Source organism: Cottoperca gobio, chromosome 10 (assembly GCF_900634415.1).
Source record: "Cottoperca gobio chromosome 10, fCotGob3.1, whole genome shotgun sequence".
Lineage (NCBI taxonomy): Eukaryota > Metazoa > Chordata > Actinopteri > Perciformes > Bovichtidae > Cottoperca > Cottoperca gobio.
In genome coordinates, this window is record NC_041364.1 from 16,217,647 (window position 1) to 16,230,753 (window position 13,107).

Sequence of the window (13,107 nt, forward strand, 5' to 3'; positions counted from 1 at the left end):
TTGGGGCCATGTTTGTAGTTCTGTTTCTGAAAAATCTGGGCACACTTTATGGATTTAAATGTTGTTTTCACCGCGGAGCAAAGATGTTCTCTCCCGGGCTGTCAGTGAATACCATGTGCTAACACGAAAACACCTTGGCAAATGCAAAGCTCTGCTGGATAACAGATAAAAAACTAATGTTTGAATTTCCCCAAAAGGTTTGCACTGAGAAGCCTCTGTGACTCTGTCATGGTCTGTACTTATTTGAATGTCAGTTATACTTTCCATAAATTCTGTATTCTCAAATTGACTGAAGAAGATTGGACGCCCCTCTGGGCCCCTTAACTGTGGCAAATATTATTGTACATTTTTAACACCACATTTATCCCCAGAGAGGGGAAACTGTAATTAATCATGGGCGGTGATAAATAAAAAGTATGCTAACACTGAATGAGTATTCTTGTGTTTACAGCCTGGGGGGACAATGTAGGGGACATTTGAAATGGTCTGGAGCTGGCACTGGTTTTGTTGTTCCTCAGAACTTCTCTATTTAGGGGACGGCAGAAAACGAACAAACAATTCTTTTCTACTGATACTTTTACATGGTTGAATGGTCCTCCTCTTGTAAATGTTACCACACTGTGCCTGTCATGTCATTTAAAGCATTGCAACCTTAGACAAAGTTACAAATTCAATGAGTATTGTGTGACAAAGTGTAGCTTGCTCTCTGCAGTATGGGTGGTCACTGACGGATGCACCTGTTTGTCCCTCAGGGCTTGCCTTAGCTGTAAGTGCTCGGCTGAGACCGGTCAGTAGTACAAACCCATTATGTTAAACATGTAGCAACAACACAATTATCACAGTAAGTTAAGTACGTTTTATGTAGCCTACAGCTTAATATATTTGTATTTGATATATTACGATAATGAAGCAAATTGCTTTAGTTGATAGGCTACCCGCATGACTGTATGAAATAAAACCCCCTATAAGTCTTTTCACTGACTATCCTGTATGTGCCACTAAGTGCAATGGAGGAGGTGATAATTGCCAATAAATTGCTTTAGTTAGCTTTACTACCAAACACAATAGTGTTATTAGGCCAACATGGCATCACTTATTTAGGTACACAACACAACTTTTACAGTGTTTTCATTTCCAAATAAAAAGGCTTGTTTCCTAAATGTTTGTCACCTGTGGTCTAAAGCTTAACTATACATGTGTATGCAGTTTATATATTTTCTACAGACTTAAACAAACAGACAGTCTATTACTGTGGGAAAATATCAAATGAATGCAAAATACCTGTCAAAAGATCAGTTTAGTAGCTGTTCTGGAGCCTTTTTATCATATCATACTTGCCCACTTATCATGGAATGAAAGATTTATTTTTTCTAAGCACTTCCAGGACATCCCAAATGATGTTTCAAATTCTAATTTGACCTCAAGATAAGTTGAAGGTCACTCAATGAATGTTTTAATTATATCAAATGATCGTCATCAGCCTAAAACAAAGTATATCCCTCGTTTAAGCAAGAATTATTGTGGCAGATATTCTTTTGAAATGTCATGAAGAAATATAGCCGGATGTATATTGGAAAATCACACTAGTGGTATCTAACTCTCATTAAAAAAGCAAGAAATCATATGTTGGTGCAGATTTAAAAAATGTAACACCCTTTAATTTACAGTATACACTAAGTGTCATTGTTTGATCAGGAGTGTGTCCTCTCAGGTGGAAAATCAAATGTTCTAAAAGGTCTAAAAAGAAGTGATTGTGATGGAGAAAACGTGTTTCTTTAAATAAAATAAAAAGTGAAGTCCTATTATTGAAAGTACACACATTTTAATCACACTTTTATTGATCTCTCAAAGTGCAAAACCAGATTCTTAATTCTGTACTTTCCAAACACTAAACACATTTACCATACAGGTACATCTTTCCACTTACTATTACACCTTTTATTGCATAAATCCTGTGTCTGTGTGCCTTTATTCACCACATGCTTTCAGTACTGTACATTAAAACTATGGCTAGGATTATTAGCATCGTTTCTTGGACACAAAAAGTGACACAAATCTAAGGCACAAGAAGTCATAGACTACGGTCCACATATTCTGCTGAAGCGCACATAAATCTAGAACAGCGCGGGTAAGGACAAAATATTCACAGCAGGCTTTTCTGCTCAGCAAATAACATGTGACGTAAGAGACATCACATTGAAAATACAAAAGGGAGCACATGATTCATCTCTTCTTTTTCAGCCAAAACATAGGAGCTCATGTATCAGTCTATGTATTAAGATGAGCTCCATCACAGTTCTTTGTATGAAGATTATAGTCTCCAGAAATGATTCACCCATATACAATGGAGATAGAAGCACAATTATGTCCTGGTGTAGCTAATCTCCAATTGGGTTCAATATCCGTGTCCAAGCAAGCCTGAGAAGGGGACACAGGTGGCATCCAGCAGTGGAAGTCACAGCGACTCTTTGCACATCTGGACCATCATGGCCGATATGTTTTGATCACATCTTTAATAGGCCTCCTGCATATCGGACAACACGCGTTGATCTGTCTCTTCAGCTTCAGCCCACAGTCGTTGCACAGACACATGTGTCCACAGGTGTAGATGACTGTGTCCACGTCCTGGTCGAAGCAAATGCTGCATTCTCCGCTTTTTCCAGCAGAGGGCAGTTCTAAGGCGGAGAGGGTGGGAGAGACCGGAGGGCTGAGAGGGGAGCTGGGAGCAGTCACTAGACGAAAAGAAAGAAAACATGTGTGACTGGAAATGGAGCAGACATGGTTGCATGCACACGGTGGGAAGACTATGCCAGATTTAACATATTATATATTCTGCTCTTTATTCTTTGTCTCGGTTCTCGGTGTGTGTGTTTTTATGAGCCATGAGAAATGCAAATTTCCATGTTTCCTAAATTGTCGGAACTTAAAAAAAGCAGTATGTAACAGGGCTGCAAAAAACATATTTATACATACTCGATTGTCTGCTGATTATTCTCTAGACTAATCTATGTAACATCATCTCAATTTCCGAAAGCCAACATCAGATCATCAGACTTCTTGTTTTGTCCAACCCACAGCAAAACCAAAAGATATAAAACATTTTCTACTATTACTATTCTATTTTAATATGTTTTGTTATGCATACATTGGAGGAACTGGCAGGATTACACAATCACTTGATTGTACCATATATGATTACAAACACATGTTTGATTAATTAACAAGGAAAATCACCAAATGTTCACATTTTAGAAGCTTAACAATTGAATGTTGGATTTTTTTACTTTAGAAAAAACTTAATCATTGATCCATTATGAGAATAGCTGCCAATTAATGTTCTGTCGGTTGACTAATCGATTATGTTGAAGCTCTACTATGTACCAAATCATGGAGGTATATGTCTAACAATATGAAGATGTCATATAAAGTGAAACAACACATCTTTCCCATGACTCGTCTGGTACAGCCCAACAGAATTGCCATGTCTCTACACATTAGAGCCTTCCTGCCGTGACTGCATGGGGGGGTTTCCACATACATTGTAGCATCAGGCACGCTGTCAACATCTGGTAACCTACCCAGAGAGGATTCAGAGGCGGAGGAGGATCTGTTGACACTGAACGCCAGGTCTGAGTCACTGTCGTCCGGACTGCTGCTCTGAGAGGTGCTGGGGGAGGTGGAGGGAGGACTGGACTGCAGTGTTCCTGTGTCACAAAAGATAAATACACATGAACAAAACCCAGATAATTACACTCATGTAAAGCCTTTCAAGGTGCCATTCAGACAAAGTGTATTTTAAACTGTTGTTGGTATTACAATACAGTGTCCTTGAACTGCTTGAGTGTAAGGCTCTACACAGACCGGCCCTAACCAGTCAGATTAGATATGCATATTTGTGTTATTTGAACTCTCTTTGAGTGATTTTCCTTTAGTTTCTGTTTGAGGAAAATATTGTTGGGTCTGAGCTGATGGGAATTTATGTGGGAGTAGTGGGACTAGATCAGATAGGTCACCGCTCTAAACTGGACATGCACATGCAGACGTAAACTACTCAACTGCATTCCTTTAGTCTGGGAAAAAATACATTGCAGGGGCTGCCTGGACTCATTTTTGAAGAGCATGTCCTTTTCAGGCATTAATGATTCTAGTATAATAGGGAAAAGTTAGACATTCTGGTCTGCTTTCTTGCAGAAAGTTCAATCTGAAGTTTGTTACCGCTTTCATTTCTGTCTTCTGAAGCTAGAGCCAACAGCTAGTTAGCTTAGCTTAGCACAAAGACTGGAAACTAGGCTGGCTCAGTCCATAGGGAACAACTTTATAGGACAGTCCACTGTTTTATGGATGACGTTGTCCCGGACTGTAGATTATCTGTGAGCCTGTGACCTCCTGGAGTCTCCGCTGTTTGTGTTAAAATGCACACAGTAAGGAAGTAGTGCGGGGTATAACCCTGTCTTTGTGCTAAGCTAAGCTAACACCCTGCTGACTGTAGCATTATTTTTAACTGACAAATATCAAAGCGGTATCAATCTTCTCATCTAACACTCGGCAAGAAGGTGATTCAATTAAATTACAAACTTTTTCTTCAAGTATTCGATTTGATAGTTTTGGTAGGACTTTATAACATGGCAACATGTCTCATTTCATAATTACAATAATTCCACAAAAAATGTAAAACTTCAGGAATATTTGAGGTATTGGTTCATGGTATTACGTCTCTGCAGTAAACGCACTCGGCTTACCTAGTATCCTGAGTCTGTTGACAGCCCCATGCAGGGTGAAAAAGGCCCACAGGACCTGAGAGGAGTCCACACAGAGCAGCCTGCCACGCCCCACTCCGTTCACCCCGTGGTGCACCTCTCCGCTGGGCAGCAGAGTGAAGCTGAGCACATCTCCAGAGCAGGGCATGGGGAAGCCCCGGTGCACCACCCAATACTCTTTACGGTCCAGGAGAACCTCAGGGTCTGCTGGTAAGTCCCCGGCGTGTAGACTTGCCGGGTCACATGATGTTACACCGAACAACAGCGCCCCAAAGTACGGCAGGCCTAGGTGGCCGACTTCCACGTACAAAGTCTCACCCACATGCAGCGGCCGGTCACTGAACACCAGAGTCCGACTGCTGTCCAGAAAGTGGATGCAGGCAGCTGAGCGGTCTGCTGAGAGTATTACATCAGAGCCACGGACGGGGTGAAAGTGCAAGTCATTGTCCAGCGGGGAAGGAAGGCCCCGGACCAACCTCGGGGTGCCGAATCCAGTGGTGGCAGAGGAGGACGGTGTGGAGGAGGAGGAGGTGGAGGAGCAGCAGGGAATGAGCTGGGGATAGTTATTTAGCTGGAGGTTGGCCATCTTGGCTGCAGCAGCCTGGTTGTTCTCCAGTTGATTGTTGCTGTAATTGGCTGAGTCATGGCTACTCTGGGGCAGATAGGCACTCAGGCGTGCCGCACTCAGGCAGCTTGATGCCACACTCTCAGCAAACGTGCTTTCTGTGGTGGAGAACATGAACAAACAAGTTTTGTGACTTGGGCATATTTTAAATGATCTGTCCCAAGAAAGCTCAGGTCACTTCCCTTTTTTGTGCACATTTTTTCTAGAGTCCTTTTTTCTTTTACCATGCGTGAGGATAAGCTGGGTGCTGAGATCATATCTGCATATCTGTTACCGCAGCCTCTTTGATGTTTGATTTTGCTCTATGAGCGTTTTTGTTTATATGGTCATTATAGCACTGCAACAAATTATTATCTTCATTAAAGGTTAATCTGCTATTTTTTTTAATCAATTGAATAATTATCTATAAAACATGAAAAAACTGTGGAAAATGGAAGCTTAAAGTCAGAAAATAAAACAAAGCTAGCAAATATTCACATTAATTTTCTGACTAATCGATTAATTGACTCATCGTTGACATACTATTGAAATTTATGATGTGACATTCCACTTACATATCCACTACTATAGTGCTCTTTACTCCCTTTTCCCACTGTGTCGAGGTATTGAATAATACATATTGATGGTCACCGGTATATATTTACCTCCATAGTTTGTTTTTTTCAGTGCTTTGCACATACATTTGGGTATCTGGAGTGCACACCAACCCACAAACTGTGAAATAAAACAACACAGCCAGTTTTTTCTGGACTGCCTCTGTCAGACAACAACAAGACATTCAGATTTGACTCCCTTTCCTATGTCACATGCAGGCTCATGTGAATATACCGTCCCCCATCTGATCTTCACCAACGACTGGAGAGCTACGTTTGCATCTTTTTGCACAAGCCAATCTGAGCAGAGGGGCTAAAAAAGACGATACAGATACAGAATACAAAACAAAATAAAGTGTTTTTTGAAGATTAAAGCATGTAAAAATGTTGAAAATGAGCAGGTTCCCTTTGACATGAGCTCTCTAAACTGCACAGAGTGCATAGCACAGCTGAATGTATCTCCATATGAGAGGCTGATATAAAGAAGTCTGGCACTAGTAGTCCCCCTTTGACTTATGATACATTCCTTTATTACTATTTCTAGTGATGCCGGAGCAGTTGAGTGCACTGGCCCCTCCAAAGCTTCTGGGATCTGCCGCCTTGACCAAACATGGCCATAGCTCTTGTCAGACTGAAGATAAACACACCCAGTGAGTAGGAGAGGGAACCACAGCGGAGAGTGTGATGGAAATGAAGGAAGAGAGAGAAAGGGACAAAGCGCAGTAAAGCGATAGTAAGAGAGCAGAGAGGAGGAGTGAGAGGTTCAGGGTGGATTGAGATCCGTGGTCCACATCCTGTTTATCTCAGAGTGTTATGGTTCTGGTTTTCCAGACCAACTAGTTCTGATAGTGGATCATTGTGCGACTGTACTACCTATTGTCCTCCGCTGCTGCAGAGCTGCTTGGCACAGCTGCTTTCTGAACTCTTGGGAAGCTGCTTAAATTAGCTGTGAATGTGTTGACACTGTAAAAATAAGTTCCTGAGGTTTCAAGGCTGTCAAAGCTATGGTCAAAGAAAACATGGCCTTCTAGCTGACTCTGATTCTAGTAAAGAATATCAATTACTCGCTACTTTATTCTTTGGATGTATATGACTGGATGTAATGATGGATTGTGTTTTTATGACCAGTCAGTTGTGAAATGTGTTCCTCTCACTTGCCTTCTGAATATGAGTCAGTTTCTGCTGTCACCTCAACTGCAGTCATGACAAAACAATTGGTATTTTTATAGAAGTGATTGCCCAGAGCAAGTAAGCAACACAATAAAGTGCTTACCAAGCAGAGTGACCTCCTGAGTGATGCCATAGATATCTATGATGGCCCAGAGTGGACAGCCAATGCTGAGCCCACAGTGGAAGAGGATGGGTTCTCCTTCGTTGATGCTGTAGAAAACTCTTCCGTGACGATCCGCCCAGAAGGACAACACATTGTCCTTCAAGGCCAGCCTCTCAGGCAGAGCTTTGGCCCAGTATCCGGGCCGTGTCACCAGGTCTGGGCAAGCATACTTGGGGATGTCTGTAGCGACCAGTTCGCCGGGGTCCAAACTGGTGAAACCAAAGCGAAGAGCTCCACTCCAGCCAGTGTGCACGCCACTCAGCCGAAGACGCACCTGAATGAATGGCATTAATCAAAATGTAACGATTATTCTTTAAATATATGTCTAAAGTACAGAGAGTGAGTTGAAAACAAACCTTCTCATAGAGGTGGACAGGCCTGTGGATGAAAGTGATGCCATTACAGAAGCTGTTCTTGCGTGTGGCACGGCGAAGCTGCCCATCCAGCCTGATATTCTTGCCTTTGGCGTGGGGGTGAAAGCGGGGTGACTCCACGCTGAGGCTGACCGGAGCAGCAGACGTTCTTCTCTCCACACATGCCCCATTGTTAGGCAGGGTGTAGTACTGCCTGCTGGCCACCGGGCGGGGTTGCAGAGTCGCATCTGTGTGTACCAAAATAATCAGGGGTACAGTGAGAAAAAAAAAAGCCATCAATGATTCAACCTGATTGACCAAGTTAGAGAGCAACGTGGTGATGTGAACAGCAGCTCTGCTTGTGTGTGACTCAGACAAGGTCAAAACAGGAATGTTAGAAACACCAGCTGTTGGAAAAAGAGGCAAACATATCAGCACACAATAACTCGTTTTCAACTGGTCCATGGCAGTTGTTTTAGAGGGCAGAGGCCAGTTATGTAAAGGAGCCCACAGTCTCACACACTTCCTTTCCCACACTGACACTATAAAACCTCTGTGCTCCTCTCCACTAGTACATTAAACAGTCTCTTTTAGCATGTAACCCAAATGTATAGTATGAAAAGGGCAAACTGTCCCAAATCAATCTTCTTTCCACATCCGTATGGGACATTTATATCACAGAAATGAAACAAGGTAAATTTAGACAAAATCCATGTGCATATATCACTGGGAAACATAAAAGGGACATTTGGCTTATGTAAAATTCACATATATTTATATTTGTGCAACGCAAATATTAAGAGCATCACAGGAGAGTGAAAACATAACAAAAAAGTCGACAACAGACGTGATAAGCCTTCCTCTTATTTATGGGCTACACACCCCCTTGGCCTACAGCATAAACAAACCCTGAATAGCCCCTTTCATTCCTCCGCAGTTATCTTCAGAAGTGGAATGAATCACACAGTGCCTAGTCAGTGAAGAAACACCCAAATGAAAGGATTAATCTTCGATCTCATCTTCATAGGAGTCCTACTTCGGAGAACATTTTTTTCATGAGCATCACATAATAAATTGACAAGGATCCGAAATCAAACAAGACAAACTGGACATTGGTTTGCATGAGACTGTTTGGCTTTTATATTAAATCAAATGAAAGCTGTAGATGGGTGTTTATGGTACAGACTGGCTGAAATCCAATATATAAAGGGAGGCGGTGTTTCTATTCGCCTCCAGGGACATAGACTGATTACATTTCTGTTTAAAATTCACTGTGATCTGGTGCAAAGACAATAACTCATTGAAATGTTCCACAGTACATTTCCTAAATTAGACATTATCACTAATTATATTCTAAACTATAAAGCAGCAGCAAGAACATCTGTAACATCTCAAATGATGTGCGGGTGCCCCTTTCATGTTCTGCTCCTGGGAAATTGGCTTTTGAGTGATTCAAATATACTTTGGGTAAAACATGTTGAGGATCGGCTTTAGGCTCAACTGCCTCGCTGACAGAGCGGCGCGCACTCTGCAGTTCAAGGACCTACAGTGAAGACTGTTATAGACACTTGTTTGCCATTATTAGATGAAAGGTATAGCCCACCAGGCCGTGCACTGAGTGATAACATGAGTTTGTGCCTCTCGTGTATTGACATTAAATTCGAGTCACAGGTGATCTTTGAAAAACCAAGCGTGTCGTTTATCAACATGTACCTCTGTTCTAAAGGTATTTTAAGAACGCTTAGAAACTTTGATGCTGGAAATCTATTTTCCAAACTCCATCAGGTGTGGGCAGGTGATAGAACGTGATCACTTGATCGCTGTATTTGGCGTCCCAGGAGAGGATAGTCCTCATAAGAGGAGCTAATTACAAGATTGCAGCCTTGATAATTGTATTAGAATGCAAGCTAGTTCTCTTAAACTAGAAGAACCCACAACCTTCCAGCTACATGTTATGGTTAAGAGATGTCATGCAGCACTTTAAAAAAATTGAAAACCAATAAACTAAATTCATAAAACCTTTATTACCATCCGGATGGAAAAAGAAACGTGTGTCCGTATCAAAAAGTTTTTTGGGGCGAAAATGGCGTCTTTGCTTGTTTGTACAATGTGAAACAAACTTAAGGATACCTTGCAGAGTTGTTGACCTCTAGGAGTGCCGTGGAGCTTATTATTATTATTTTTTTTAAATAAGTGGATCCCCATTTTGCCTTGCGCATGTGCATGATGACGCACGCGCATGCAGTGCAATTCCCAACCCAGCCAATGGTTTCACACCCTGGTGGCGGTAATGTTCGAGAAAATGCAGCAATGTGCCAACAAAGGCAAGAAGAAGACAGTAAACACGAATAATTGGCTACCAAAATTGGCGTTGCAAATGTTTTATAAGAAGGAAAACTCTACAAGGCACTTTAAATATCAATAATGTTTCTCTGTCTTAATGTTACTTTCTTTCTTCTTATTTGATTTTCAAGCAAAATACCTTTTCAATGTTTTTCTATTGCGCCACTTAAAGAACAAGGATTACAGGTCAGCTTACTGCATAGGAAATATAGTTCAAGCTTGAGAAACAGGTTAATTATTTTTTTTATTGTGCAGCTGAGGAAACACCAGATGGTTGAAAGAGTCTTTGATGATTCTGGAAATACCGTCAGAAAAACCGTAAGTGTTTTACTTTCTGGGATTTTCAAAGATCACTGGATGATTATCTTTTGGAAAATCAGTCACTTCGCTCTATGACTCACGTGGTGACACACGAGCTGGGGCTTGGTCAATGTCAGTGATAACTACTCCGATCTGCTGCTAGGAGTCCTGAACAGCAACATAGGTGATATTTGGACCATCAAAATCACGAGAACAGCAAAAGATAGGTGAGAGCCAGAAATACATCTTTGAATTTAGGACTGGAAAGTGAGGAGACAGACTGAAATGTTCAGGATCAGAAATGTGGTCATCATGCAAAGCTTAGTCTAAAGTCTTACATACAGTGTATATCTGCTACCACATGAAGTTCAATTGTGAAGTGTGGGAATGGTGCTTCGCTGTCTTCTTTTGATGAAAGACAAAGCACAAATAAATGCAATCATAAGACTGCACAAGACACACTGCTGTGCCTAGGCGAGCTTTTTAAAATGTAAAACTGATTGTGTGCATTCGTCAGAGTTATCTTTGGACACAAGATGATCAGGCTCTTTATCCTCCCATATCTCTAGGCTGTATGTGTTCACCATACTGTAAGTCATTCACTGAGCAAGGAATGAGCCTCTGTGGATTTTTGTCAGATTTTTGCCTCTAAAAGTTGTGAGAATGAGCTTCTTGGTAAAAACACCTCAATTGCATCACTTGATACTTTTTTCACAGCTGGTGTCATTTCACATAGGCCTGTAAAACGGTTCGTTAATGACTGAGATGAACCTGTACAAACCTACTTTCCAGTATATTGTGCACATCTCTAATACAGACAGTAAACGCAGATATTCTATTAATTCCATGTTAATCGAAACCATACGGTGCAAGCAAAGCACCACGCTGCTCCTGCTCCTCTGTGACTTACTGTTCTCAGTCCAAACCCTACGTCAGCTGGCTCTGGTGGCAGTAACCACATCATTGAGCCGCAGAGTGGGTCTGATGGGGGCGTGGGAGTGTGACAGACATTAAATCAAAGTGATCAGAGTGCTGTAGGTGACATGTCAAAGTGATATACTGAGAGCTCATAATGACAGCTTTATGCAAAACCTAGGGCTAACAATTAGGAATAATTCACTTGAGATTCTACTTTACACAAAACAGCCAGATATTACCAATGTAGCTGTATGTAGAGAATGGTCCTATTAAGTAGTGTTGTTCAGTTTCTAGTTAAGATTGCTTTTTTATTTTCCTATTATTGAACTCTTATGTGTCCTCATGTTTGTTTTTTGATTCCTGTGTGACTTGGCTGCAGTTATGCTACAATTTCCCATTGGGATTAATTAGGGACTCTATCTATCCATCTATGAAAAGTGTTGTATGGCAAAAAGAAAGAAAAGAAAACAGGCAACAAAATAATATTTCCCGTCTTAGATTAAAGCCAGATAACAGTAAACAAAAGAAAACAATCTGAACTGTGCAAAAAAGAATAAAGGGAGGAGCCATTTATAATTTCAATTCATTTGGAAATTGGTCATGTGCCTGTCAGACATGGTTGCATTTAATTGCATTCTTTTAATACTAATAAAAAATACTCAATATACATTCTAAAAAATTAAACTAATGTGTTTATCATGATCAGATCTTTGGCGATAATTAGAAAATGAGCTTTACTGACAATATTCATTGCGTTGACAATGCTGCGCTGACCCTCGCGGGCAGGCAAACCGGTAAAAATCATGATCCTGCTTGATCATCATCATCATCATCAACTAGTCAATGCTCGTCCTGTATTTTTCTACTCTTAGATTTTTATTTAAGGCTACGTCACTGAGTATAATTCTATAAATGATAAGTAAAAAGTGGAATTTTCAGGGAGCGCTTGTTTGTTGTCGCTCCCTGGGAATCACGCTCAGCTCCCCCGTGATGGGAAGCGCGTCTCCACGCAGAGAATCAGGACTAGCCATGTGTATCTCTGGCTATCAAGCTGCTCTACACAGACACCGCTTCGTGTGAGTGCATTACAAGCCTTGTGAATAGTACATAAATTATAACAAGTCTCACCTATTAAAGGTTTGGGTGTCGTATTCCCCATTATATCCAGAAATTCCTCGCACCGACTGACAAGTTAATTCCGATTGCAGTATTTCTCTGTCCATCCATGTATCCTCGGTCTGATGAGTATCTGCCCGGAACCAGTTCAATCTGAGTATCAGTGTCTTTAGATCACGCCGTATCTCCCCGCTGAAGCATGGAAGCGCTCTTCTTAATGTCAACCCCGAGCCGCTGCGACAGGCAGACACCTCCAACTGGCGCTCAGCAGCCCCCTCCTTTCTTTAGTTTAGGCTCCCCTCTGCACGACTTTAAAGACACAGTAAGCAGAGATCCCCCCCTCAAGAGCATCACAGAGCCTCTGAATAATGCATATAATTATTCACTCAAAGGCTGTGATGAAGCATAATGACAGAACTGAAGCCTATGGACAAACATCATGCTTGATGGATGTGTAATCTTAAGGAAGCACATTTACATACAGAGCGGTGTGCAGACAGCATGGTGCAAACAATAAATATGATTACAAGATCAATGATCATGATTGTTTTGAAAATCATTTGCTTTTGAGCATACTCAAGACGTTAAATAGATCTGAATACAGAATAAAGAGATTTACATGATTACTGATACTCACAGATCCCACATGGACTTTCACCTATTTATATGTTGGACACACATATAAGCATACTTTTAATAAGTCTAAGTGGCATATGAGGAAATCCCCCTTATTTCCCATCCTATCCTTTGCCCTCCCACAGCCTTGACT

The 13,107-nt window shown here is 41.3% G+C and overlaps 1 protein-coding gene across 1 annotated transcript; it reads right to left on the minus strand.

The window, feature by feature from the left end:
• Window positions 1–1,820: 1,820 nt before the first annotated feature.
• On the minus strand, window positions 1,821–12,572 carry neurl1b (neuralized E3 ubiquitin protein ligase 1B). Its single transcript, XM_029442430.1, has 6 exons — window positions 12,351–12,572; window positions 7,665–7,909; window positions 7,249–7,582; window positions 4,740–5,480; window positions 3,579–3,704; window positions 1,821–2,732 (listed from the first exon to the last, which is right to left on the minus strand). The coding sequence occupies exons 1-6, from the start codon at window positions 12,379–12,381 to the stop codon at window positions 2,485–2,487; spliced, it is 1,725 nt and encodes a 574-aa protein (XP_029298290.1). The 5' UTR covers window positions 12,382–12,572; the 3' UTR covers window positions 1,821–2,484.
• Window positions 12,573–13,107: the final 535 nt, after the last annotated feature.

Bases quoted from the DNA above. Each gene is read 5' to 3' on its own strand.
- neurl1b (XM_029442430.1), bottom strand. From the start codon at position 12,381: ATGGGGAATACGACACCCAAACCTTTAATAG. The intron at 7,910-12,350 runs GTGAGACTTGTT...TGGTACACACAG, and splicing joins GACACCCAAACCTTTAATAG to ATGCGACTCTGCAACCCCGC. The intron at 5,481-7,248 runs GTAAGCACTTTA...TCTCCACCACAG, and splicing joins TCAGGAGGTCACTCTGCTTG to AAAGCACGTTTGCTGAGAGT.